Genomic DNA, 24,535 nt, shown 5'->3' with positions numbered 1-24,535 from the left:
AGGCCTCCACCATCTTCCTCTGTGGAGGTGGACCGTCCAGCGGGGAGAGCGCTCCTGTAACTGATAGGAGTTGTGTTGTGTCGAGGATGGTGTCTCCACGAGAGAGCAGGAGGAGCTCTGAAGACCCTATCCAAGGTGTGCGTCGGCCCCGGAGAGCTGGGAGACGGGCGGCGTTCTCAGAAGACCGAAGTGCTTGCGTTCCACTCCGGCGCCCGACCCTGCCATCGATCTAATTATTTGATTAATTGCCCGGCCTTGACACGGCTCTCCAGGCTCCCTCTGACTCGCCGGTCCGAAGCTCAGTCAAGTGCTGCTTTTTCAATCAACTGCAGCGGACGCCCAATGCGCTGCGGAGTCCTAATGAGAGCGCCGTGGGATCAATGAAACCAACGGAGGAGCCGGAGTCTGATCGAGGGGGAGATGAGGCCACGGATACTCTATATCGTGACCTAATATATGGCTCCCACATTCCCCCCATCCTCTCTCTCTCTAGTTGGTGGATAAGCCTCTGGTGCTGCCTGCCTGGCCCTGCCGGCTATGGGTGTAATGTTTTAGGCCACGCCCCTCTAAGAATGTCCATAATGAGCCAGCAAATGAGAGAGCTTGCAGCTTCAACAGAGGCAGGGCTTTCAAGCAGGAGGCATGCTGGTCTGACCATCAGGGCTGGCGTGTAAGGTATCTGTGGAGACGCTGTCAGACGACGGCTCGTTATACCTCACCCTCCTAGCTTTCCCACGCCGGTGCAGGCACAGCGCACTGCAAGAGATGAAGGTCTGCTGGATTTCATAAAGAATGCTGGATTAGCCCCAATAATGATGTCTCCTTAATTCCGTCGTAATGATGCACTGCTTGTGTTTGCTCACCACTCCGTTCTCCGGAGCCTTCCAGTTTTCGGGGGTGGGGGGGGGGGTGGGGGGGGGTGATCCGGCGGTGAGATGGGATCATTTGATCCAGACAGCAGCTCGGCCCTATCATGCCGCGGGAGATGCGGGAGGGCTGAGTGGCGCAAAGGTGTGAAAAGCAGCACGGAGGTTGAATCGGCCAGGAGGAAAGGCTCCTGTGGTGTGGAACAAGAAGCCTACAGACAGGACAACTTATCATGTTCTCTGAGCATTTTCACAATTCCAGAAAACAACAGCAGCAGTACACACTGCACTGTAATGGAGTCCGTGGCACTAACATTCTGTGGTTTTTTGAAAAATGAATAGGTTTTTTTTCTACAGCTACTTGGCTGGCTGAGTTCTTAGTCTTTTGAGAGTGTGTGTGTGTGAGCTGAAGTTTCATCAGTCCTCTAGGCTCTTGTCTGCAGGTCTCGTCCGTGTCTCATCAGTTGTAGTACCTGTATCTGTCATCTGCATCTCTTGCCTCTGAAGTCTCTCTTGTGGCTCCTGGCTAGGGTACTCATCTGTCTCTCTTGCCTGTGGTTCTCAGTTGTAGCTTTTGTCTGCCTTGCTTTTCCATGGCTATCAACAGCAGGGTACTTGGCTGCCTGTCTCCTCTGTACTTCTCATTTGTAGCTCGCGTCTGTCTCCACGCACACCTGCAGGGATGTGCTGCAGGCCGGCCTCCATGTCTCAGTCTTCTCTCCTCTGTTTCCCGTCTCCTCAGTGTCACAACTACAGCGTCAATGCCTGGGTCCTGGAGAACCAGCCCCCCGGGACCTTCGTGCTGCGGGTGCAGGCCCACGACGCCGACATCGGGGTCAACGGAGAGGTCAAGTACGGGATCATGCACCGTGACGGGGCATCCTCTGGGTTCACCATCGACCCCAACACAGGTGTGGAGAGCACGCACGCTGTCCCCAGACAGTGCTGATAATGTAGGCCTGCATTTAGTCAGCATTATTCTTTAACTTTGAGTCACAGTTAAACAAAAACTAATCTTCTTCACAGCCAGTTTGTAGAGTGCAGCAGTCCCCAGAATTAATTAAATAACTGTTTGTATTGTACTGAAAAAAGTAAACTTGTTTTTTTATTGAGTCAAAGTCAAGAACAAATGCTGATTGAGTCCAAGCCTTAGTCAAACTGTGGTCATCTCATTACAAAGACCATGTGATGGGAACACTCTCTGTCCCTTTGCAAAAATATTTGTTTATTTCAGTTCAAGCGTCTTTGCTTTGGAGCAAAAAAAATGTGCTCATTGTGTTTATTTATGCATTTTCCTGTGGAAAAGAAATGTTTTTGGAAAATGGAAGCCACATCAGAAAAATGCTCTTCTAATAAGGAAACCCCTTAGGAAATAAATGTCATACAGTACATTCTTTGGAGAAATGTTATTGCGGGAACTATTCGTCAAAATAATGGTTATAATAAACTAATGGAATATAACAGTTTCTTAGGGTCTCTGTTGTAAACAGGACTGTTCTGAATGGGGTGTAAGGCAGCCCGTCCTAAAGAGCGTGCGCATGCGTGTGCTCCCATTGCAGGCTTGATCAGCACCACGGTCAGCTTCGACCGGGAGAAGCAGCGGGAGTACACGCTCTCCGTCACCGCCACTGACCTCGCCCAGGAGCCCCTCATTGGCATCTGCCAGATCACCGTCCTCATCGCCGACCAGAACGACAACGACCCCAAGTTCGAGAACAGCCGCTACCAGTGTAAGTGCGCCCGCCTGCCAGCGCCGCTAATTACGGCGAAGGTTAATTAGGGCCTACTGCCGCGCGCGCCTGTGCCAGAGACGCCGCATTCACGCTCTGCTCTGGACGCGTGTGAAATTAATTTGTGGGATTCAAAGGCAAAGCGAAGCGTGTCAGCTTAGCAGCTCTCTTGTTCCCCAGTGGTAAAGGTCAGGCAGTTCTCTACGTCCAGTTCTGCTCCTTGACCAATATTATACATTTCCTTGGCAGACAGCTCACTTCAAGGCCACTATCTCGAGCTCATGTTTCGTATGCAGCTTTATACAGCTGAATTCTTGCTGAAACAATTCTGGTTAGTTACCTCGCTCAAGGATACAACAGCACGCCCGGCCTGGGATTCGAACTGCCGACCTTGCGGCTGCGAGTTAAGTTCTCTCATCATTTGTGCTGCGGACGGGCCGCTGGGCTGCCTGTCTTGCCTCGGTCCTCCTCATTCGTTTTTCCACAGCAACCAGCCAAGCGCTATGTGTTTGGGAATTCCTCTTTCATTAAAATTTAATTTCACAATAAAGGATCAGCAGCACAAGTAAATAAAGGACTTTCTCTTTCCTCTGGCAGTGCGCAATGCTGCGGCGTGATTGAAAAGCGCATGCATGAGTTCCCAGAAGGGGCCTGGCCCCTCGTTAAACATTTAGACGTGTTCCTTTTACATAATCTCAAATAGCATAGGTCAGGATTTTGCTGGCTTAACAACTTCTAAATCAGGGGGTTGTAGCTCCAGCTCAGGTGCATGGCTAAGCAACATGGTTTTTTCCAGGTCTAACAATTTTCCAAAAAGGTAAGAATCAGAAAGCAAGAAACCCAATGATTGTAATCATAAGAATGATCCTGAAACCTGCTTAAGTGGACTGAAGTTTGACCTGTTTTATTTCCCAGATTCAGATTTATCTACTGTGCATAAAAATGTGTTTCGTAAGTTTGGTATTGGAATTGTTTTTCATCTGCGAAAGAAATACTGCTTCGATAGCACATTAAGTATTTAACAGGGTGATTGAGATATTTTCTAGGACATGAATTAATTTCTGCAGCTAACTCATGTGTGATTGGTGCAGGGGTGGCTGTTGATGTTGTTGTTGTTGTTGTTTTGCACCAATCTTGACGCGTAATGCCTTTCCCTTCCCAGACTTCCTGCGTGAGGACACGCCCGTGGGGACCAGCTTCCTGCGGGCAGCCGCGCATGACGATGACCAGGGCACCAACGCCGCCATCACCTACTCCCTGTCCCGCCAGCGCCCCGCCTACTTCCACATCAACCCCAGCACTGGCTGGATCTACGTCAACCACCCAATCTCACAGGTCAGTGCTTGACAACCAGGGGGCCATGCCCAGTGCACGTCACATTCCCACGAAACACCGGATTCCCTACTTCAGTCAGTAGCTCAGGAGCGCGCCTGTCTCCAGCCATTGTGTCGTGGCTTGGCTGCCCCTGCTGTGGACGGTTTCGCCACCTGTTGAGTTTGGTTTTTCACAGCCGGCTGGTTTGGCACCGGCTCTCACCCCCCCCCACCCCCCCACCAATGTTACCACCATGCGTTCTGTCTGCGCATGACATCTTCCACAGGGACCTGCATTCAGCACAGGTCTTTGTTCATTTCCTCCGTGGACGCATATTAAACATGGCAAGACCTGGGAAAACAACAATACCTTGTCTGTATATATATCTTTACAGGAGTGGGAGCGATTGTATCCACACGCGCATAAATATATTAATGTGAGCTCTTCTCCGACATTTCCCTGTCTTCCTTCAGGCGGCGGGAGTTGACACCGCGCTATGACATTTTATTTATAGGGTTTTGCTTTGTCTGCGGCGGGTGGCTCCTTCTGACGTCTGCTTATTTGTTTGTCGTCTTCTTTTCCTTTTTTTTTGCCTTTCCTTGTTGGAGGTCTGCGTGTTTGTTTTTTTTTTCATCTTTGCACAAATGTCAGCTCTCTTATTTTTTAGCTGAGGAATGCCTCTTTTTGTCATTTCTGCGCAGGTTACATAAAAAGTTGAGGGTCATCGTTTGACATTAAGAGGCTTCCGTCCGCGCGCCTCTGGACGGGGAGATCAGCCGTGAGCTGATTGGCCGGACAGCTCAATGACTGCGCTGCATTGCCAAGGCAGCCATGATGAATTAGCTTTATTGTTAAGCGGCACAGGCCGGCCTAGACTCATCCGGGTGTATCGTGCAGGCGTTCGCTCTCCTCCATTCACCGTCACAGGGACCCCAGGTTCAACCGCAGACGTCACTTTCCAAGGGACAAGTTAGGGTGGGGGGGGGGTGGTCTGGGGGGAGAGTTTCAGGTGAATTGTGATTCGCTGTGAAATATTTATGGACATTTCACATCAAACACCTTTTAGCTTTTAAGATGTCTCCATTTTGGTGATAGAGATGGATTCAGACAAGGCCTGAGGGACGTGCTTCGATGGAGCAGTTTGCCAAGAACATATCCCACCAGGCCCCTGCTTGCCACCACGTTAAGTTGTCTGATTATCTCAATATAGGTCATTAAAGTAGGCACAGGTTTAAGACATTTTCTTCTACCTTTTTTTTAACAAGTGCCGTCTCACTGCCACACATTTGTCAGAAAGCATCACTTTTGAAAACCCTCAAGACGTCAGGTGAAGTTACCTTCAAAGAGGCATTTCCTACATCTCTCTCTCTCTCTCTCTCTCTCTCTCTCTCTCTCCCCCCCCCCCTCTTTCTCCCCCCCCCCCCCCTCTCTACAGTGGAATATCCCACCAACTGACCTGAAAAAGGGAATATTTTGGTGCCCGTTAAGCAAAGTTTTACTGCTGACTCAACTTCAAAAGTCCTTTTTCATTATTAATACTACAGCGGTAATTTTAATGAAACGGTGTAGAATGTGTGGTACAAGGGGTTTCTTGTCTTTGTTCTCTGAAGTTTCGGCCTTGAAAGTCAAATTAAGAAGCAAAATATATGACGGCATTGTGAATAAATCCACCCTCTCCTCCACACAATGTACTTTTGAAGTCTAGCTGTTAATGTCCAATGAATAATGCTGACTTTTCTGCAGACGTAAATGTCAGTGATTTTTTTTTCCTCTCTTCTTGCAATGATCTTTTTTAACAAAGGTTTTAAAGTTGCCTCTGGCAATAAGTCATCTCAATTCTGCTGCATTTGTGAGAACCTGCTCTTTTTACTCAAAGCCTTCTGAAACACAGTGAGTCCTGGCATCATTAAAGCAGGTCCTAATTAATGTGAACATAATACAGTATTAATCATTGCCAGTGTATACATCTGTAATTAGTAGTACCTAGTATTTATTTAATAAGCTTCTGAACAATGCATTGAATATGTTGAGCCTTGTTTTCATCCATTTGGATGTACAGTGCACTCCGCTTACATGAATCGGATCCATCCAGGGTGATTCAGTTCTCGTAAGCAGTCAATTCTTAAAAAGTTCCAAACGAAGGGTTAAACGGACGCTCATTTTAAGCAACGTTTTTCTCTTTTAATTGAGGAGTGTACTTAGGTAAGTTCTTCAAACCTGGAACAAAATGGATTTGAAATGCTCCCTATCTTTATAGGAACCTTTATTAAATAAAATTAAAATTAATTATGTGATTTAATTATAACCTCAATTCACGTTAATTATTTGAGTGTCGATCTGGGGACAGCTGGCGCTGGGTGATTTTCAGCGATGCAGCACAGTGAATGTCTTTAAACACATTAAAAATAAATAATAATTTGACTCACATGAATTAATTTTTCAAATGCCTCCATACTAATTTGTGCTATGGTGCCTTGCCAGTTTGCATTCTTTCCCCTGACGTGACGCCTCCTTAGTTTTTTTAACTCTTACACGATGTAGGCTGTGGAATATCTAGTTTTTCAGCTGAAGTTTCTTTCATTGGTTGTTTCTTTCTAGTTTCTTTCATTGGTCTTGAGACTATCATAAGACTCAAGAAGGCAGCGTCTTGTAGAAAGGGTCTTTCGTATTCTTGCGTTGACCTGTACCAAAGCATTTGACTGAACTGTACCTTTTTTCTGTATTTTGCATGCTGCCCATATGGCAATGAAATACAGTGTAAAATACTGAGAAATATGTTATTCAGTTCAAGAATATATTTTGCAAACCATAAATATATTGCAACATTCCAAAACAGAAATAATTTACATGATTTAAATATATTGATTGATATACTCTCTAAAATATATTCTCAATATATAACATTTTTGCATGGGTAGTTGCTTTGGTAATCACATTACATAAGAGATACACTGTATTCAGATTCTAACAGCTTTTTTTAATCATGCCCCATTTCACTCAATTTAGTACTGTATTACATGTTGTGAGTGATCCTACATTGAGCCTAAATGCTTTCAAATGGATTGCTTGAGTATTGCAGGCAGATTTTTAAAACAGCTGCGGCATAGGATTGATCCTGTCCCAATGTTTTTGAAGACTCTGTGCTGGTTGATTTTTGTATCTTGTATTTCCTGTAAGCAGAGTGCACTGAAGCATAAAGAAATGAATTGTGTGTTTTCATCTGCTGGTTTGCTGCAAAATAATCACAAATTTTGAATGAGAAACAGATTCTGACGTTGGATGGTTCACACACTTGGTCGTTCTTGCCCTGCAGACTTCCCGAATCAGCCAACAGATCATCGCCACAGATGGTGGGAACAGGAGCAGCTCCGTGGATCTGACGGTCATCATCACCAACGTCCACAACCAGCCGCCTCAGTGGGAGCAGGCTGAGTACTGGGTCACCATCCCCGAAAACACTGTGCGGGACACCAAGATAGTGGTGAGTGTGCTACCCACGGCGGCTTCCTGGCACATTCATTCTGGCATGACTTCCTGTTTTTCACCCTCCCAGAATTCCCTGACCCCTCCCCTTCTGCCAGGTCCATTCCAGCATGACTCCCCATTTTTTTTTTTGCCCTCCCAGAATTCATTGCGCTACCCATGACAACATCCTGCTTGATCAAATTCATCATTACTTACTCTTTATTACTCTCCCAGAATTTCCTGTGATACGCACACCCATGAAAACCTCCTGCTGGATCAGTTCTGCCATCACTCCCTATCTGTTAATCTCCCAAAATTCCCTGTACCTCATACATCCATGACAACCTCCTGCTGGACCCATTATATCACCACCTCCTGCTTCATCCCAGAATTCCCTGGGCAGCGTATTCTTCTTCCAGCCGTTGCTCAGCCCCTGCTGCCTCCACCAAAGACATCCTGCATCTGCCGAGGAATTCAACCAGTCTGCTCAGCTGTCTGAAGTTTCTCACCCCCGATTCATTTTACATGAAAAAAACTCAGTCTTCTGAGACTCCGGCTCTCTCGCATCCAGCCAATTCATCAAGAAATAAGGCCACGAGGAACCCTCTCAGAGATGTCTTTTTGTTCCCCCACATCAGCATGTTTTGGTGGGTGTTGCTAAATATTTTGCCGAGTATACAACCCCGCTGCATTTATCTGACATGTCTGCTGCGGCACATCTCTCGCATCGCTCCCAGTTATTCTCCGCTTTAATGTTGCGCTGATCGAAATGTGCGGGAGGCCTCGGCAAAAAGAGCTCTCAGCCTGGCTTAACAGCCTAATGGCGAGGGGTTTGAGGGAGGAGCCTATCGACGTTAATCAGCCGTGAGCGCCTTTTTGATCTGCTTCGCTGGTAGTTTCGGGTAACCCGTTTGTGGGGCTCTAAGGCCTCCTTGTCAGCGTCAGAGTCCCGACGGGGGGCGATAACACAGCACATCGTTTCAACACTTTGCTGAGCGCGGAATGGAAGACTAACGTACAAACAAGCGGGGCTGATAAAATTATATACCGGGTTAAGTCTTACAATGGCCCCTTATTGGCCCGGACAGTACATCAGAAAGATCCCCTAATTGCTGTATTCATTTCCTGACAGCTCACATCTTTGACAGCCCCGGTAGGTGCCCTCGCGCAGATAATGAACGCGGGCCTAATCCATGGAGGGTTCTTTACATATTTCATGCACTGTTTTTGTGAAAGACACTGCACATCCATCTCTCTCCAGCAGCTCCTCTCCAGCGTAGCCAAGCGCTGCCATCGAGGTGTAATTACCAAGGTAGATTGTTGTTTAAATTTAGCCCCACTAATATGATCTGTTAATTACATTGTGCAGCGCTAAGATGCAGATGCGTGGAAATCTGCATATCAATGAGGTCCTCGAGGGGCGGCAGCAGCCCTTGTCGGTAATTTGGCGAGATGCGGCCATTGTTTCATCAACGCGATTGTGGGGCTTTCCATCCAGGCTTTCTTCTCTTAGGAGGGATTTTTTTTTAGAAGGGGATGGGGGGGGCAGGTTGAGAGTCTGCAGGGAAGGGAGGATTGAGTGAGTGCAGAGACACTGATGCTCCTCATTTGCTGTGGCACTGCTCTGAGATCAGTGTTTCTCCCCCAGACCCCGCAGGCTGCTGGCCACAGTTGTTTGCCCCAGATCAGCTTAGCTTCCGGGACGCCATTGGCGAATCATCGGTTGATTTTCTAATTATCGCTAATTCCATGCCGCCGTAGCCCCCGCTCATTGTGCTGGAGGATGGCATTACCACGCTCTCAGTGCAGATCAGGGATGGATTTTGAAAATCGTGCTTTAGACGACTTTGGCTTCCCTCTGTGAGGTGTAGGAGGTCCCTGAGCACTCTCTCCCTCTCAGCGGAGGCTACGCTGACCTGACTCTCCCTCAGGGCCTGGTGCTCCAGCTCTCTCATTACTTCCCTTATAATGGAGGCCCCCAGAACCACACCACACCCCCCCGTTGTCCTGTGAGGTCTCCTGAGAATGGTGTGGGCTGGATGTATTGGACACTTGAGATGTTGTGATGCTCTGCTCCTCTCTTCTCCTTTTTTCCATCTCTCTGTTTACCCCTTATTTGATCTCCATCTCTTTCCTTTATATTTCTCACACGTCTCTTTATTCATATTTCTTACTCTTCGCCATCATTAATCCTCTCTCTCTCTGTCGGTCTGTCTCTTCGTCTCCTGCTCTTGCTGGTTCTATCCTTTTCCCTCCTTCTCTATCTTCCCCTCCCTCTCTTCCCCTCTCTCTCTCTGTCTCTCACGCACACACACAGACTCTCTCCCTCAAGTTCTTAAACACCTCAAAGTTATCTCTCTGGCTCAGCCCCCCCCTCCCCCCACCCCCGCCTCCTCTCCCTTCAGTGCTGGTGACTGGGGATTCCATAATTCCCTGTGAATTTGCATGATTTCAGCGCTTGTTGGACAGGCTCACAGTCAGATTTCACAGTGCCCTGAGTTAGTCTCCTGTAAGCAGTCATGTCTTCCATTCTGAGGCTGGCCATAATTCCACATTATGCTTGGCAGGAAACATCATGAAGTGGTTTAATGGCGTGCAGAACTGTATGCTTGACATACAGCATACCGCTCAAGATGTAAGAACATTGTTGGATTTTTACTTTTTTTCTCTATCCATGTTGGAAATGTCTCTCTTTCTCCCTCTCTAATATTTCTGATAATAGAAGCCGCACAACAAAGCACTTCAGAACAATTACAGTTAGTTTTTTTTTTCTCTAAGTACTGTATTTACTCCCCAGTGTGAAGTAGCTGTAGCAACTGACTGTTCAAATCTGTTCTGTGAATTGGGAGTCTTCACAGTAATTCATCCTTAGAACTCTAAATACAAATTAGGCTTGTTAAACAGTATAATGCATTCATTAGCAACACTGCACTGCCTTGTGTTCTATTCATCTCTCCCTTTCTCTCCTTCCTCCGATTCTCCCCTTTCCATCTATCTGTCTTTCTGTCTCCTAATTAAAAATTTAAATATCAGCAGTCTCATTGTGGAATTATCTCAAGGAACGATAATTAACAGATTCCAAATGCAGTAATTGTAACCTTGAGGAAATAATTAAGGGCCCCTGTTCTTTTGCATGCATCAGATAATGGGAATATCATTTTCATCAAGTAGCGAGGCCGATCCCCAATAAATCACTGGGAGAAATTAATAAGGTGGGTTTCGGGGGGTCGGCCAAGTTTGTATTTCTCAGCTGATAATCGAAATTAATTATTTAAATGAACTTGTGCCGCTATGAATATTTAACAGAGCCTTGTGAAGCAAAAAAAGTTCGCAAATACATTTCCAAACAGTGGTAAAGCAAACCCCAGTAGAACAGGTGTCTGGGGCTTAGGATTGCTCGTGTTTCTGAGGTAGAGCAGGGACTGCCTTTCACTCAGTTGGAAACTAACATCTAAGAGCTTTTCAGTGTTATCTTATTTTCAGTATTTTTCCCCATTTCCATCTCTAACCATGCAGAATGAATAATTGACACATGACACAGGACTACAATTTAAGTGACCCCTCCTTTCCTCCCTCTATTTCCAATGGCAAATGTTTCCAGTGGCAAATGGTAAGGGGTAATTGCGCATAATGCATTGCATACCGTTTGAGTGGTGCTCTACATGCATGTGACATTAAAATTGCAGTTCCCTGCACCACCTCCGTCTGGCATGTGCCAGACCCGGCCTCGCTTGCCCGCCACAGCTCTTGTGAAAGAGGGGAAAGGCCCCCCAAGTCATTGCAGGACAAAGCAAACCTGACCTGCTCTCTTCCATTTAGCCCTGTTCAGATGTTCGCTGCGCGTTCATCGTGGCTCAAGAACCAGAACGAGTTTGAGAAGGGAAGTCTCTAAAGTGGAGCCCTTTCGTGCTGGGAAAGCTAAAGACCTGCAGGCATTCGCTGAAATCATCAGACTCCCTCTGCCGTGACAGCCCGACTCGGACCCAGCCAGAGCCCAGCTGCTGGGCGCTCGGAGCTGAGGGCTAAGGTGGGGGGGCTGGGAGGTGGTGCGGAAGGAAACGGCCCCCCCCCACCTCCTCTGAGGTGAGCGAGGAGAGGAAGTGGGTCAGCCATGCGTGATGCGGCGGAACGGTCTGACCTACAAAGCAGGAAGGGGGCGAGCTTTTAAGGCTCGTGTTACGCGGGCACGGCCCCCTCGTCCTTCCAGGTAACGAGTCGCAACCTTGACAGCGGAGGACGGCATCAGTCACGGCTGACTGAGCGCCCCCTGTTAGAGCGCTCTCTCTCCCTCTTTCTTGCGCTTAACTGGGCGACCGCGGCCCCCCACGAGCAGTGCTCACAGGCGCGTTGCCCCTGGGTTAGAGACCAGCGCCTGGACTCGCTCCTCTGTGGTTAGAAGTACTTGCTTTTCCGTCTTTGTGCTGAAACCAAAGTTTGATTCCCAAGCGATTATGGTGAAATTGCCACGGAGGATGAAGAATAGATATGCTGTTCACACTGGCGAATGAAATCGGCAGTGGACATTCACACTTTGGAGGAGTGCTTCTGATTTTTGTTTTATGTGAACCCTTGGTTTCAGTTCTGGATCAATCATTAGGCTAAACAATTCTTTAATTCTTCAGGGGAATCTGGGAAATCTGCTACATTATGGCCCTCGAGGAACAGGCCAGCCCTCTGTTGGGCTATCACACGATGTTTGATCATGTTGGTTTGGAGGGTTTTCCTGTTTACAATGATGTGGCTCTTGAAGTCACCTGAAGGCACAAACTCCTTGGTTAATGCATTAGTCCTAGACCAGGTGCAGCTGTGACGAAAACATCAAAAATGTTCGTCTGATTATTCATTCTGTGGAACGGACAGGACTTCTCATGTGTTTAGGAGTGATTCTCACCTCCTGCTGAGCAACGGATCATTATGGGATATCATACCCAATACACTTCCCACTGGAAAATGGCCTCAGTTTACTGCCCTTGCCTGTGAGTCAGATGACATAGGGGGGAGGGGCAAAAGCGTATGGCACCCTCCCTGTGAAATCCCATTGGTGGGAGTGGCCATGGCCCAAACCAGCCCCTACCACCTCATGCCACCTGTTATACTCAGTGGGTTCCAGTACTGTAGGGGACAAGGGAAGGGGGTGCCTCCTCTTCCCCCTCCAAGCGAGTCTCCTGTTCGGCCAGGTGTGCAAGACATCTTGTCACCTCCTGTCACTTGAGTTCCACCCTGCAGCTGCAACTCCCGGGAAAAACAAAAGTGGTGAAAGAGCCATCCAGCCTGATCAGCCCTGAGCAGGACAAGGTCCAGAGACTATTTCAGCTGAAAGTAACTCCATAAGTGTCAATATCAGTTCAATAGGAAATGAGATGGATCACACGCGGACTGTGTCTAATGTATTCATGCAGTGGAGTCAGCAGTGGAGTGACTGACGTTTGTGCTGATTTAGAATGCCCTTTCACAAATAATGCTAATTATCTTAAGTAAGGGCCGACCAAAGTTGCACTTTTGTTAGGCATCCACTTTTTTTTTCATTGATACCTTATGGAAAAAAAAATCTCCCTCAGCAACTCACACACACACTCACCTATAGCATACTTGCACCACTAATGCACACACACCATACATGTATTCACACATACCACACACATATGCACACACATGTGCCACCTACATACTCACCTGCACTATGCACATACGTGTGTAATACATGGTAGTGCGTGTACTTGAAAACTTCCCTTAGTTTTCTAGGCTGTCTAGTTTCAGGTTAGCACAAGTTACCTGCTGGTAGGGCTTGAATAGTGCTAATACTCACTTGTCTGGGAGTGTTGTTAGCCTCGTCTGACACTGTTGCTCATTTAATTTGGATGGATATATTTCTATTCCCTTGTGCTGGGAATTGCTCAGGATAAGTATGTCTGCTAAATGAATGTAATGTAATATATGTAATGTAATATATATGCACACATGCACACAAACATACACGGACAAGTGCACACACATGCACCACGCACAGTCATAAGCACGCATGTCACCAGCTGTTGGGTAACACACCTCACTCTGCCAGTCACTGCCATGTTCTCCTCTTCCCTTTTCCAGACCATAAAGGCGACATCACCGCTGGGCGACCCCAGGGTGACCTACAACCTGGAGGAGGGCCAGGTCCCGGAGACCAACATGCCCGTGAGGTTCTACCTGAAGCCCAACCGGGCGGACGGCTCCGCCTCCATCCTGGTGGCCGAGCCGCTGGACTACGAGACGACGCGCTTCTTCACGCTGCGCGTGCGCGTGCAGAACGTGGCGGCCGTGCCGCTGGCCTCCTTCACCACCGTCTACGTCAACCTCACAGGTGAGGGCCTGCCCACGCCCCACATCTGCATCTCCACTCAAACACCAGTTAGAGCGAGCCCCGCCACAAAGGCCTTGTGTGGCATTCATGACAACAAGCACACAGCAAAATGTAGAACAAAAATACAAGCAACACGTTCTTAATTTTTCATAAATTTACCATTGTAGCTATATTACTTAGATGAATTGCTGCCATTTTGTGTACACAGTGTATTGTACAATGTCAGCTCAAGCATAGCATCCAGTATATTCTGCATGAATTTATTGATTAATTTAAAGTAGATATTAATGTATTTTGTCATGTGTGGCATTTTTGTATATTTGGTATATTTAGCTTCATTCTCTACCTCATAATAGAGCATAATATGCCTTCTCATATGGGTGATTGACTTGTGTAAATGTGCACCTTTCAGCTTACTAATTACAGTGCTATCATTTGTGTTTTTTTCTGGTCACTGGCGTTTTACTGTAGGTCTGTGCTCAGAGTCATTCAGCAGCGCCTTTCTTTTTGTCTTTGAGAGCCACGCGCTCTGACTGTACAGGGGGGATACAGGAAGTGAAAGGTTCGAGGAACAGCCGAGCGCTTTCCACCAAGGCACAACACTTGAAAATACATTATCATTAATTAAGGGGAAAATGGAAATTGAAATGTAATGAAAAGGAAGACAAAAGACTCTCGAAGCTCATTACAGATGTGGCGTAATCAGCGGGCCACAGAGAACATTGTGGTGCGGCGCGCCCATAATGAGTCATCCGCCGGCGAACAGGGGGTCATGAAATCCACCCAATCTCCGCTTAAAAGCATTTCTGGCTGATGCCACTTGAGTTAACATTAATTTCCATTTCTTGATGAAAAAATAAATGAATTAAAATTATTAATAAATAAAACATTTTTTGTCTCTGGACACTGTCTAGTTGATTTTTTTTTTTTTTAACAAACCTGATTGTTGATTTTAAAAAGATTTCACTCTCTTTTCCGTCTGTACCTTCTGCCCCCCTCTGCAGACGTGAACGACAACGTTCCTTTCTTCTTGTCCTCCACCTATGAGGCCACGGTGCCAGAGGGGGCTGAGATTGGGACGTCGGTGGCCCAGGTGTCAGCCACAGACCTGGACTCGGGTCTTCATGGCATGGTGAGAGCATGGCAGGGCTCAAACCCTCAAAACCCTCAAAAATAGGACTTGTGATTTATGTCTCCATGTAAGTGCTCCATAAAGTACTTCTTTACATACTCTGTTGCATGTGGATGTGACTGTAGCCTCAGTTTGCAGGTCAGCGGAAGCTTTAGTCTCTGACTGGGTTGCAGCTGCTAACCTGTGCCTTCCTCGTTCTCTCTGCTCTGACCCCAGATCAACTACATCATCTTGAAGGACGAGAGCGGCGACTCGCAGCTCTTCAGCATTAACTCCTACACCGGGGTCATCCACTCACGCGCCACCTTCGACAGGGAGCAGAAGGGCTCCTACCTCATCGAGGTCCAGTCCCAGGACAGCTCCGAGTCCGCCCGGCCGGGGCAGCAGGGCCAGCCCAATACAGGTGCGCCCCTCTCCCCAGCATCAGGTGACCCTCTCAAGGGGTGCCGCAGCTTGTGGTCCTGTTTCGCCTGTCTAGGCAATAAATCAAGAGGCTCTGCAGATAATCACAATTAACTCCAGTCATTACCTGATTAGCTGATTCATAATGGTAGGATAATGACATGATGACCTGAGCTCTGTAATTCACTGAACTGTGGGCATCCATTTAGGTTTGCTGTTCATTCCCTCCATTAAGGCAGTTGTCTGCTTTCATGTCAAGAAACGTGACCGAGAAGCACACATGTGACCATCCATGGCTGTGTTTCGTACCGCGTCGTGACTATCAAAAATGAGTCATGGCTGTGTTTGATATTGTATCATAATGATGAAAAGTAAGTCGTGGCTAAGTTTCATACTGTATCATAGGTAAGTCATTCGGATAGTGTTCTGCCTGCCACCTGCCGCCTGGCGCTGAGGTTTCCGTCTTCTGTTCCCTCAGACACGGCATATGTGCGCATCTTCGTGACAGACGTCAACGACAATGCCCCGGCCTTCTCCCAGCCTGTGTACGAGATCAGCGTGGAGGAGGACGCGGAAGTGGGCTTCGTCGTCATCACGGTGACGGCCAACGACGAGGACGAAGGTAGGGTGACTCTGCCGGCACTCGGGGCTCAGCAAACAGTGCTGTCTGAGCCTGCTGTGACATGACATTTGAACCTCTGGCGGGGGGAGGGGGGTTGGGTACGCAGCTAGGACCAAAGCTAGAGAGCGGAAATACTCTCCAGTCTGTCTCAATTAAATATGACAAAAAACTGCTTCTGGGGTTAAAGTACACTTGTAGGAGTTCTTGAATCCAGGGAATGGCACAGTATGCAAAAACTGAAAACAGTTAACGAATCAAACGATACGACAATTGCGGCTGCTCTTTCTTGTTTTATCAGTGTTTTTATTCATGATACTTCTGAGCCGGCTTCATAAACTGGAGGCATGTGCAAAATGTAACTATTTTAGTTCCAAACAAAGATTCGAAGATAATCTACAGACAACCCCAATGCAATTAACCAAATCTAGACAATCCAGTCCCGATCACGACTATAAAAATAACACTTACCCCTTCCTTTCTGCATCAGCTCTTCATGACATCCCACCCCACCCAGATTGCTTTTCTTTGTTTCTGATGCCCACACAGGGGGGGTCTACAATCTCGGCCCATGGCCAGGTGCAAGCCCTTCGTCACACTCCAAGCCAAATAAAGTACCGCTAAAACCACATCAAACACAACCTTCACGCTTTGATTGCATTGAAATTCGCATCTACTGAAATACATTTTGCACACATATGCAAAATACAGGTTAATGATATGAGCACTTGTCCCATTTATACTGCAAGTATCAAGTGTTCATATCCTGTTCACTAATTATCAGACTAACCAGACAGTGTGACAAAACAATCACAAAATGACACCGACTAGCTGGAATCCCACAGTACAGACAGATATAGTTACTTAGATACGTGCCCTCTGTGACACCATGTGTTGCTGAGCAACCATATGGGCGCGCTAAATTTTTACGTCTGAAATTGTAAACTCTGTCAACCAAATGTGACAAAATGACATCGCCCCCCCCCCCCCCCCCCACCCCACCCCACCCCATCAAAAGGACCGCTCACCTGCTCGTGTCTGTGGCTTTGTTTGCGAACACAATCTGGGTTGGAGAGAACAACACGAGGTAAAGCCAGGTAAAGCAGCCGCCTTGCTTCCCAAGCTTGTTAGCAAACCTCCGCGGCGAATGTAGGAGTTTCTGATTCAACCCCCCTGAGGTAATTATTTGATGTCTCTTTGTTTTGTTTGTCCCTTGTTGTCGCCGTGAATTAATAAATAAATAAGAGGGAGCACTTTAATGACAGAGGTAAATCCTTTGTGGGAGCGGCGGTGGGTTTATTTTTGGGGAAGTGTCATATCTCATGATGCCTACTCGGCTTCTAAAGTGACATCTGATTCCGCTCCCTCGCAGTCTCGCGAAGCCTGAGAGAGGAGATGAGAAACCAGAAAATTTTTGGGGAATGTTTTGGCTAAACATTCTACAAGCAGATGCGAATCATAAGGAAGGAAACTCCTGAAGAAGTCTCGGGATTTTTAGTCTTCCTTTTGTTTCTCCGCACGAACCCGAAACAGTTTTGACTTCTTTATCTGAGGATGCGTGGGGACAAACAGCTGTTATGACCCGCTCAGACCTACACCTTGTGCTTACCTCACTCTTCTGCAGGCTTTGCTTTGTCAAATGCGCAGTCTGGGCAAAAAAGCCCCCCATCTGCTCATTAGACAAATTGCCTCTTTTAAAGAGAGAACGCAGGGCCTCCTGGAAGCCGCAGTTGTCTTGTTCCTCCGTGCAGGTGTCCGAGTAGGCCGATGATCTGTATTAGTGCGAGATAATCCATAAAACATGATACAATCCCATTAAGCGGCAGGCTTGCTGATCAAGCATGTGTCTGCGCGGATTTCATCCAAGCCTCTGTGGGCTTTGGCGCAGAGCTGCTGGGACGTCAGCCCCCCTTCCTCCCCCCCCGCCCCCCTCCCCTCAACCCGTGCCACTGCTGCTGTGTCTGTTCAGCGGGAACGAGTAAACACGCGAGCGCCGTTCCTGTGGGTGATCTGCCCTTTAGACCGAGACAGACCGATGAATATGCAGTTTCTGCCGTTTGCCGATGCTTTTTTCTCTCCTGATGAGGGATATTGGGTCATTTAAAAGAATTACCCTAAGACCGTCTAATCCCCTGAATTGCTGTTCTGTGTTCAGCGTGTGGTTGAGTGGTTAGAGCAATGGATTCTGGGCCGGAGGGTCAGTGCTTTTTAATGGCAGGTGAAATGGGTGCTGTTTTGAGCTTGGCACTTAACTGCAGCAGTGATAGAGAGTGAATTTACTTTGAGGAAAATCCAGCCATTTGAATGGGTTACTGAATATGCGCTGTATAAAATAAGCACACGTGTAAGTCAACCTGATAGTTGGCTGCTTAGCAAGTCATTATCACTACTAATATTAATAACAATAATAGCCATATTTATTATTGTTAATGATGGTAAGTAATGGTGCATACTGTGTCTCTCCTCTTTGTGTCTCAAAACTGTGCCTCCTGCCAGGCAGTGAATGGCAGCAAATCTTGTTTGTTCCTGTATTGTGACATTATCACAAGACAACAGAAAGAGCAAAAAGCATAAACCCGGCTGGCTTCCCTGTAGGAATCTGCTCTCCCCACGACCAGGGAAGAAAACACCTTGTTGTTCCTCAGTGGATCGGGCTGCCGGCGTGCTTACAGCGGTGATACAATTCGCCGCCCCGGCCTCCGGAGCGGAGGGCTTCTGTTTTATTCATGCCAGCCCCGGGTCTTAAGACGGGAGCCATCGGCTCGTTAGCATCCCGCGGTAACCAGCGAGTGTGGCTCTTCGGAAGAAATGGAGACCCAACCAAGCCCGGTCTGTCAGAATAGAGGTCGTGTCATACATCGTGGCGGAGGAGGTGCCCATAGTAAGCAGCCCCCCGTACACACAGTGCTGGTAATGCACTGGCTATTAGCAACATGTACATGGCTAATAGGATCACGCATCCTTATCTGGGTTAGGATTGCGTGTGAGCCTGTATCTGGACAAAAGGTTACCTGTTATCTCAGTCATTGTAAACAAGCCACCTATGGTCATGACAATACACCCAAAAAGAATAAAACTCTGCACAAGTAAGTATGCATTTTGGAACAGGCCAGTTATAGTCACATCCAGATATGTAAATATATGGATCCATTGCAGAATATTTTTAACAGTGCCTTCTACTCTGCATGTTTAAAATTAAATACTGAATAAATTTTAGCATAGGTGTCCCGTGTTTTTGCATAGATTTTAAAATGTATGCCTTATTTTTCTCATTCTCTGCATATTTCATCATATATTGACATATAACACTGTGTAAACAATGTAAACATGCATTATATGTAAATGTAATCCAATTTTGTGCTGTCACACGTATTACGCATACATAGGGAAGGCATAGCACCAACAGCTCACACAGCCTGCCTTTGAAGAGAACCCTGAAACAAGTCTGCATGTTGACTACATACATGCACATAAGTTTCATTTTCATTTATCTGAAAATATGCTTGTAGTTTTTTTCTTTTTTTGAAGAGGTGGCAGCACCAGAAGGATTTACTTGAAGGCAGTGACATCTTCACGTTCAGGTGTTTGAAATCTTATTAAAGACACGGCAGCGGTACCCTTGGAGAGGTGACAGGGGGCGCGGTGACGCACGACAGATTCGCCGCGGACGCCCCGGGAACGCTCGACAGCTAATATTTCATGACTGTCATGAACCCGAAAAAAAAAGAAAATGCAAATCAGAGCTTGATCCTCGCTACCCCCACCCTCACCCCACTTTGAAGGCACATCGAATGGCTTCCCATTAAACCTCAATATTTCCTATTACAGTCTGAAGGGGAGTGGGGAATTGAAATAATTAGGGACTGATCCGGGGGGAATAAAGGAATTTTATGGTCCCTTTAAATGTTTCCCAAAGCTGATTAGTTTCACGTTCTTTGTCAAAACCTTCATTTAGCCAAGGATTGAGTTTCATCAAAGCTGGGAAACGTATGAAATTAAGAACTTTTTGGGGCTTAATAAAGCCGGGCGTGGGGTTGAGGAAGCTGGCCCGGTTTGGCGAGGGGGAGAGAGGGAGACAGGCAAGGATTGGGCAATGGAATCAGGGGCTCTTCCCCGCCGGTGGAGGTGCAGCAGTAGAGAGGTGGCAAAGATCCCCCCCCCCACCCCCCTTCCTGCTGTGGGGGTGTACTGAGGGGGGCACCATATGGCCTGCCTGTTCATTAAGGAGGCCGCTGCGGGCGAAAGCACTTGAGCTCCTCTCAGTGCGTGTCAAAGCGCATTGCGCTCGCATGCCCTGACGGACGCACTTAGGCGCCGGCCGGAGCGCGTGCGACACGTCATAATGAAAGCCTAACACATTTCGCCCAGATGGTGTTTGTCTCGGAAAATCCGATCTCGACGGGAAAACGGGGCCAGAGCACGACTGCTGCCTTCGAGTTGTTTTGCTCCACAGTAGGGTCGGGGGGGGCGTGGATCCAGGTTGCCGCCATTAGTGCACATCTGCACACGCCATGTGATTGTTTTTCACACTTTGCTCCGTAATTAGGCCCCGTCCTCGAGAGCTCGCTTCCTACGCGGTCCCAGGTTCCGCCGTTCTCGGCGAAGGTCAAACCGCAGACCTCAATAGGACGAGAGACCCTGATAAGTAACCCATCTCTGAGCTGCCCTCCTTTGAAGTCGCTCGCCTCTGTCCCCTTCGCAATCAGGCCCCCAATCGTTCCTGACACACACAGAGCGCACGAAATACAGAAGTCAGGAGAAGAAAACCGACACAGAATCTCGGCTGACATCTCCCGGTTCGACTCCTCAAATTAAGAACAGCAGGGGAGGACACTTTGTCTTTGGGAAAATATGATTCTTGCTTCTTTCCAGCGAGGCCCAGTGTGATGAAATATTCTGGATGAGCCTTAATGTTTGTCGGATATTAGAGCCCCTAATGGTTTTTTTCCTGAGAGAAATGAAATTGTGGCTGTGGCCATTTTCAGCTTTGAGATTAAAAGAGGAGTTGAGTAAGCGTTTGTTGTAGAAGTGTATGTTTCTGGATCTTTTCGTCGTGCACAACAGACTGGTATGTCGAGGAGGCTATGAATTCCTTCTAGCCTTCCTGAGTGACTCAGCAGATTTGCGTGCTTGGCCCGACGGCCCTGACGCCCTTCCCTTCCTGCAACAGGGGCCAACGCCAAGCTGCGGTACCAGATCACAGCGGGCAACGCCATGGGCACATTCGACGTGGAGCCCGAGGTGGGCACGGTGTTCATCGCCCAGCTGCTGGATTACGAGCAGGAGCAGCGCTACGAGCTGCGGCTGGTGGCCTCAGACGGCAAGTGGGAGAACCAGACGCTGGTGGTCATCAACGTCATCAACAAGAATGACGAGGCGCCCATCTTCAGCCAGACCGAGTACCACGCTGGCGTGACAGAGGAGCTGACGGAGCTGCCCGTCCTGGTGCTACAGGTCAGAGGGAGCACCACTGGTGGTCACCCCGCCCACGGTTCACATTCCTCAATCCTTTTAAGTTAATATAACCTTTATTCGAGACCTAGTGTTCTTTTTTGACAATATCCTGGCTGGAAAAAACAGCAAATTGAATAAAGCATCTTGTTTGAAAGTTTTCAAATTGAGACACGTCACTCAAGTAGTTGCAGATACGCAATACAAATCATGCATAAAAACAGGCACTGTAATAAAATGACATGATTTCAGTCTCCACTGTAGCTCATTCCACTTAACAGCTGCTGCAGACTAAAATGAGTTTGACTAAAGACTGTGGGCCTTTGGAATCACCAGTGTAATGAGCTCACTTGATCTCAATAAAGAAAACATGCAGCAAATCCTGTTAAGAAGAGGGGGGTTTACCCACCAAGGATCTGTAAATTAGCCTATGAATAGCCAATGAATAAAGTATCCTGTTTGAAAGTTTTAATTACCAAATAAATATCACAGTGGTCTGTAAAGTATTGAATGTTAGGTGAAGTAGTGATATATAATCCACAAGCAAAGGAATATGTGTTAATTATGCATTGAAATATACACACAGTTGCGGTCTTATACATAAAGCGTAATAATAAATCATAAAATGTCCTTGTTGAGTAGAACATATGACAGTGATGATTATTATTTTGTAAAACAGAAAATGTATATTTTCATATAAATTGTTGTATTTATTATATTTGTGGTTTGGATTTCATTCCATAGTGGGTTCTATAAGGAGACTCTCAGTGATTGGGATGCAGTGTTGTTAGCTTGCGTTGAGAAGGAGCTGAAAATATAAAATTCCATCAGCAATGAAAATAATCCCGGATAGCAGCATAAATCAAGCATGCTTCAGCCCCAAACAGGTTTCTTTGAGACGCAACTGATTTAGCCTGCACGGCATGTTAATGCATTAAATTGTTTTAGATTTGTGGCAGACTCCCTTGAAGTGTTTTGTTATGTTTATTAATGCACACGCGGATTTTCAAAATTTCCAATTTGAAATGAATTTTCCCTTTCACTCGTTCTCAGCCGCCGTCTTCTTTAATGTTTCTCGATATTGTCTTGCGTCGTACTGTCAGGGAGGAAAAAAAAACTTCAAAGGCCCCGTGTAAACAAACCCTCTAGTGAAAGTAGACAAAAAATCTGAATTTCTTTGCTGTGCCGATTAACTTTTAATTGTATCCTAAGTTCTGTGATGGATATTTTGAAGCCATTAGCATGCTCCTCTCTGCCTCTGCCTCTGCCTCTGTATGTCAGAGGGCTGGTAGCAGGGCAAGTCACAGAGTTAGCAGGTTAACTCTTAGTGAGTCACAGGGAAGAAAGCAAATTTTGAATTCTCTTTCAGGTGTCAGCCACTGATCCGGATCAGGGGGCGGACCAGAGCGCCCTCAGATACTCCCTGCATGGCCAAGGGGCGGGCAGCGAGTTCACCATTGAGGAGCTGACAGGCCGGATCCACGCCCAGAAGAAGCTGGACCGTGAAGAACGTTCCGTCTGGCGCTTCCTGGTGCTGGCCACTGACGAGGGCGGGGCTGGCCTCACGGGCTTTGCCGATGTCATCATGGAGGTGCGCGACGTCAACGACAACGCCCCCGTCTTCCTGTGCGCAGGGGACAGCTGCTTTGTGGGCCACGTGCCGGAGAACTCGCCTGCTGACACATCTATCATGGAGATGCGGGCCACCGACCTGGATGACCCCAAGGCCGGCAGGAACGCCGTCCTGACCTACCGGATCGTCCAGAATGTACGCAACGAGATCAACCTCAACCTGTTCTCCATCAACCCAGCCACGGGCACCATCTACACGGTACTGCGCTCCCTGGACCGCGAGGTGGAGGACCGCTACCTGGTGGTGGTGGAGGCTCAGGACGGGGGCGGCCTCTCAGGGACTGGCACCGCCACCATCGTGGTGTCAGACGTGAACGACCACCCGCCCGTCTTCACGCAGAGGGTCTACACGGCCTCCATGCCCGAGAACCTGGACATCAACAGCGAGGTACTGACTGTGTCAGCCACTGATGGTGACGAGGGCGAGAACGCGGCCATGACCTTCAGCATCGTGGGCGGTGACGAGGACCGCAAGTTTTTCATGGAGACCGACAAGGTGAACCGGCGCGGCACTGTCCGGCTGAAGAAGAAGATCGACTTTGAGAAGCCCCATGAGCGCACCTTCAACCTCACCGTCAAGGTGGAGGATGTGGACTTCTTCAGCCTGGCCTACTGCGTGATCCAGGTGGAGGACTCCAACGACCATGCGCCCGTCTTCTTCCCCCAGTTCTATGAGGCGGGCAGCATGTTCGAGGACGTACCTGTTGGCACCATCGTCGCCCAGGTCACCGCCGTCGACCTGGACTCAGGCCAGAACGGGAAGTTCTTCTACAGCATTGCGCCTGAGTCCGACCCCTACGAGCAGTTCCTCGTGGACAAGAGCGGCTGGGTGGTGGTGGCGGACTCTCTGGACCGTGAGAAGGTCTCCCAGCACCGCCTCATGGTCCACGCCACTGACATGGGTAACCCAGCACTCACTGGCACTGCCGTCGTGCTGGTGACAGTGCAGGACGTCAACGACAATGGGCCCGAGTTCGAGGTGCCCTACCGGCCGGTGGTGTGGGAGAACGGCGCCGCGCCCCAGGCGGTGCGCATGAACGACACCTCCCTCCTGCTGCACGCTGCTGACCGCGACTCCGCCCCCAACGGCGGGCCCTTCACCATCCGCTTGTTGATGCTGAGCAGCGACGTCACCAGCTTCAACCTGACTGACCTGCGCAACGGCAGCGCCCTGGTCACCGCGCTGCACACCTTCGACCGCGAGCAGCAGAAGGAGTACCTGCTGCCCATCCTGATGATTGATAGCGGGAGCCCTCCAATGAGCTCCACCAGCACCCTCACCATCACCATTGGAGACAGGAACGACCACCCCCACGCGCCCGGGCACTCACAGTTCATCGTGTACAGCTACAAAGGTCAGGGTCTGAGCGACATGCTGCTTCAGTGTTCAACATCACTGTGGGAGGGTTGTGGTTACCTGTAACCTCCACTACTCAACTCTCCTTTCATGCCATCTCCTAACTATGCTAGCTGCAATACCCAGAAGAAAAGAACAGTCTGAACAGAAATATTTTTGTGCCTCTGAGAGGAAAAAAAACCTTGTAATAAAAATTCATCGTGTATCCCAAACATGCCATGAAGAAA

At 48.1% G+C, this 24,535-nt stretch overlaps 1 protein-coding gene across 1 annotated transcript in view; it reads left to right on the top strand.

Moving 5' to 3' along the window:
- si:dkey-22o22.2 (neural-cadherin) overlaps nt 1-24,535 on the top strand; it is a 99,541-nt gene that overhangs the window by 61,213 nt on the left and 13,793 nt on the right. The window contains exons 9-18 of the mRNA XM_036539861.1: nt 1,609-1,777; nt 2,426-2,596; nt 3,759-3,931; nt 7,224-7,391; nt 13,466-13,715; nt 14,720-14,847; nt 15,064-15,250; nt 15,728-15,871; nt 21,039-21,322; nt 22,689-24,306. Coding sequence (XP_036395754.1) covers nt 1,609-1,777; nt 2,426-2,596; nt 3,759-3,931; nt 7,224-7,391; nt 13,466-13,715; nt 14,720-14,847; nt 15,064-15,250; nt 15,728-15,871; nt 21,039-21,322; nt 22,689-24,306 — 3,292 coding nt within the window. The remainder of the gene's footprint in view (nt 1-1,608; nt 1,778-2,425; nt 2,597-3,758; nt 3,932-7,223; nt 7,392-13,465; nt 13,716-14,719; nt 14,848-15,063; nt 15,251-15,727; nt 15,872-21,038; nt 21,323-22,688; nt 24,307-24,535) is intronic.

The sequence above is a fragment of the Megalops cyprinoides genome, chromosome 10, assembly GCF_013368585.1.
Source record: "Megalops cyprinoides isolate fMegCyp1 chromosome 10, fMegCyp1.pri, whole genome shotgun sequence".
NCBI classification, from domain to species: domain Eukaryota; kingdom Metazoa; phylum Chordata; class Actinopteri; order Elopiformes; family Megalopidae; genus Megalops; species Megalops cyprinoides.
The sequence above is the reverse complement of the archived record's forward strand: the minus strand, read 5'-3'. Positions and strand labels throughout refer to the sequence as shown.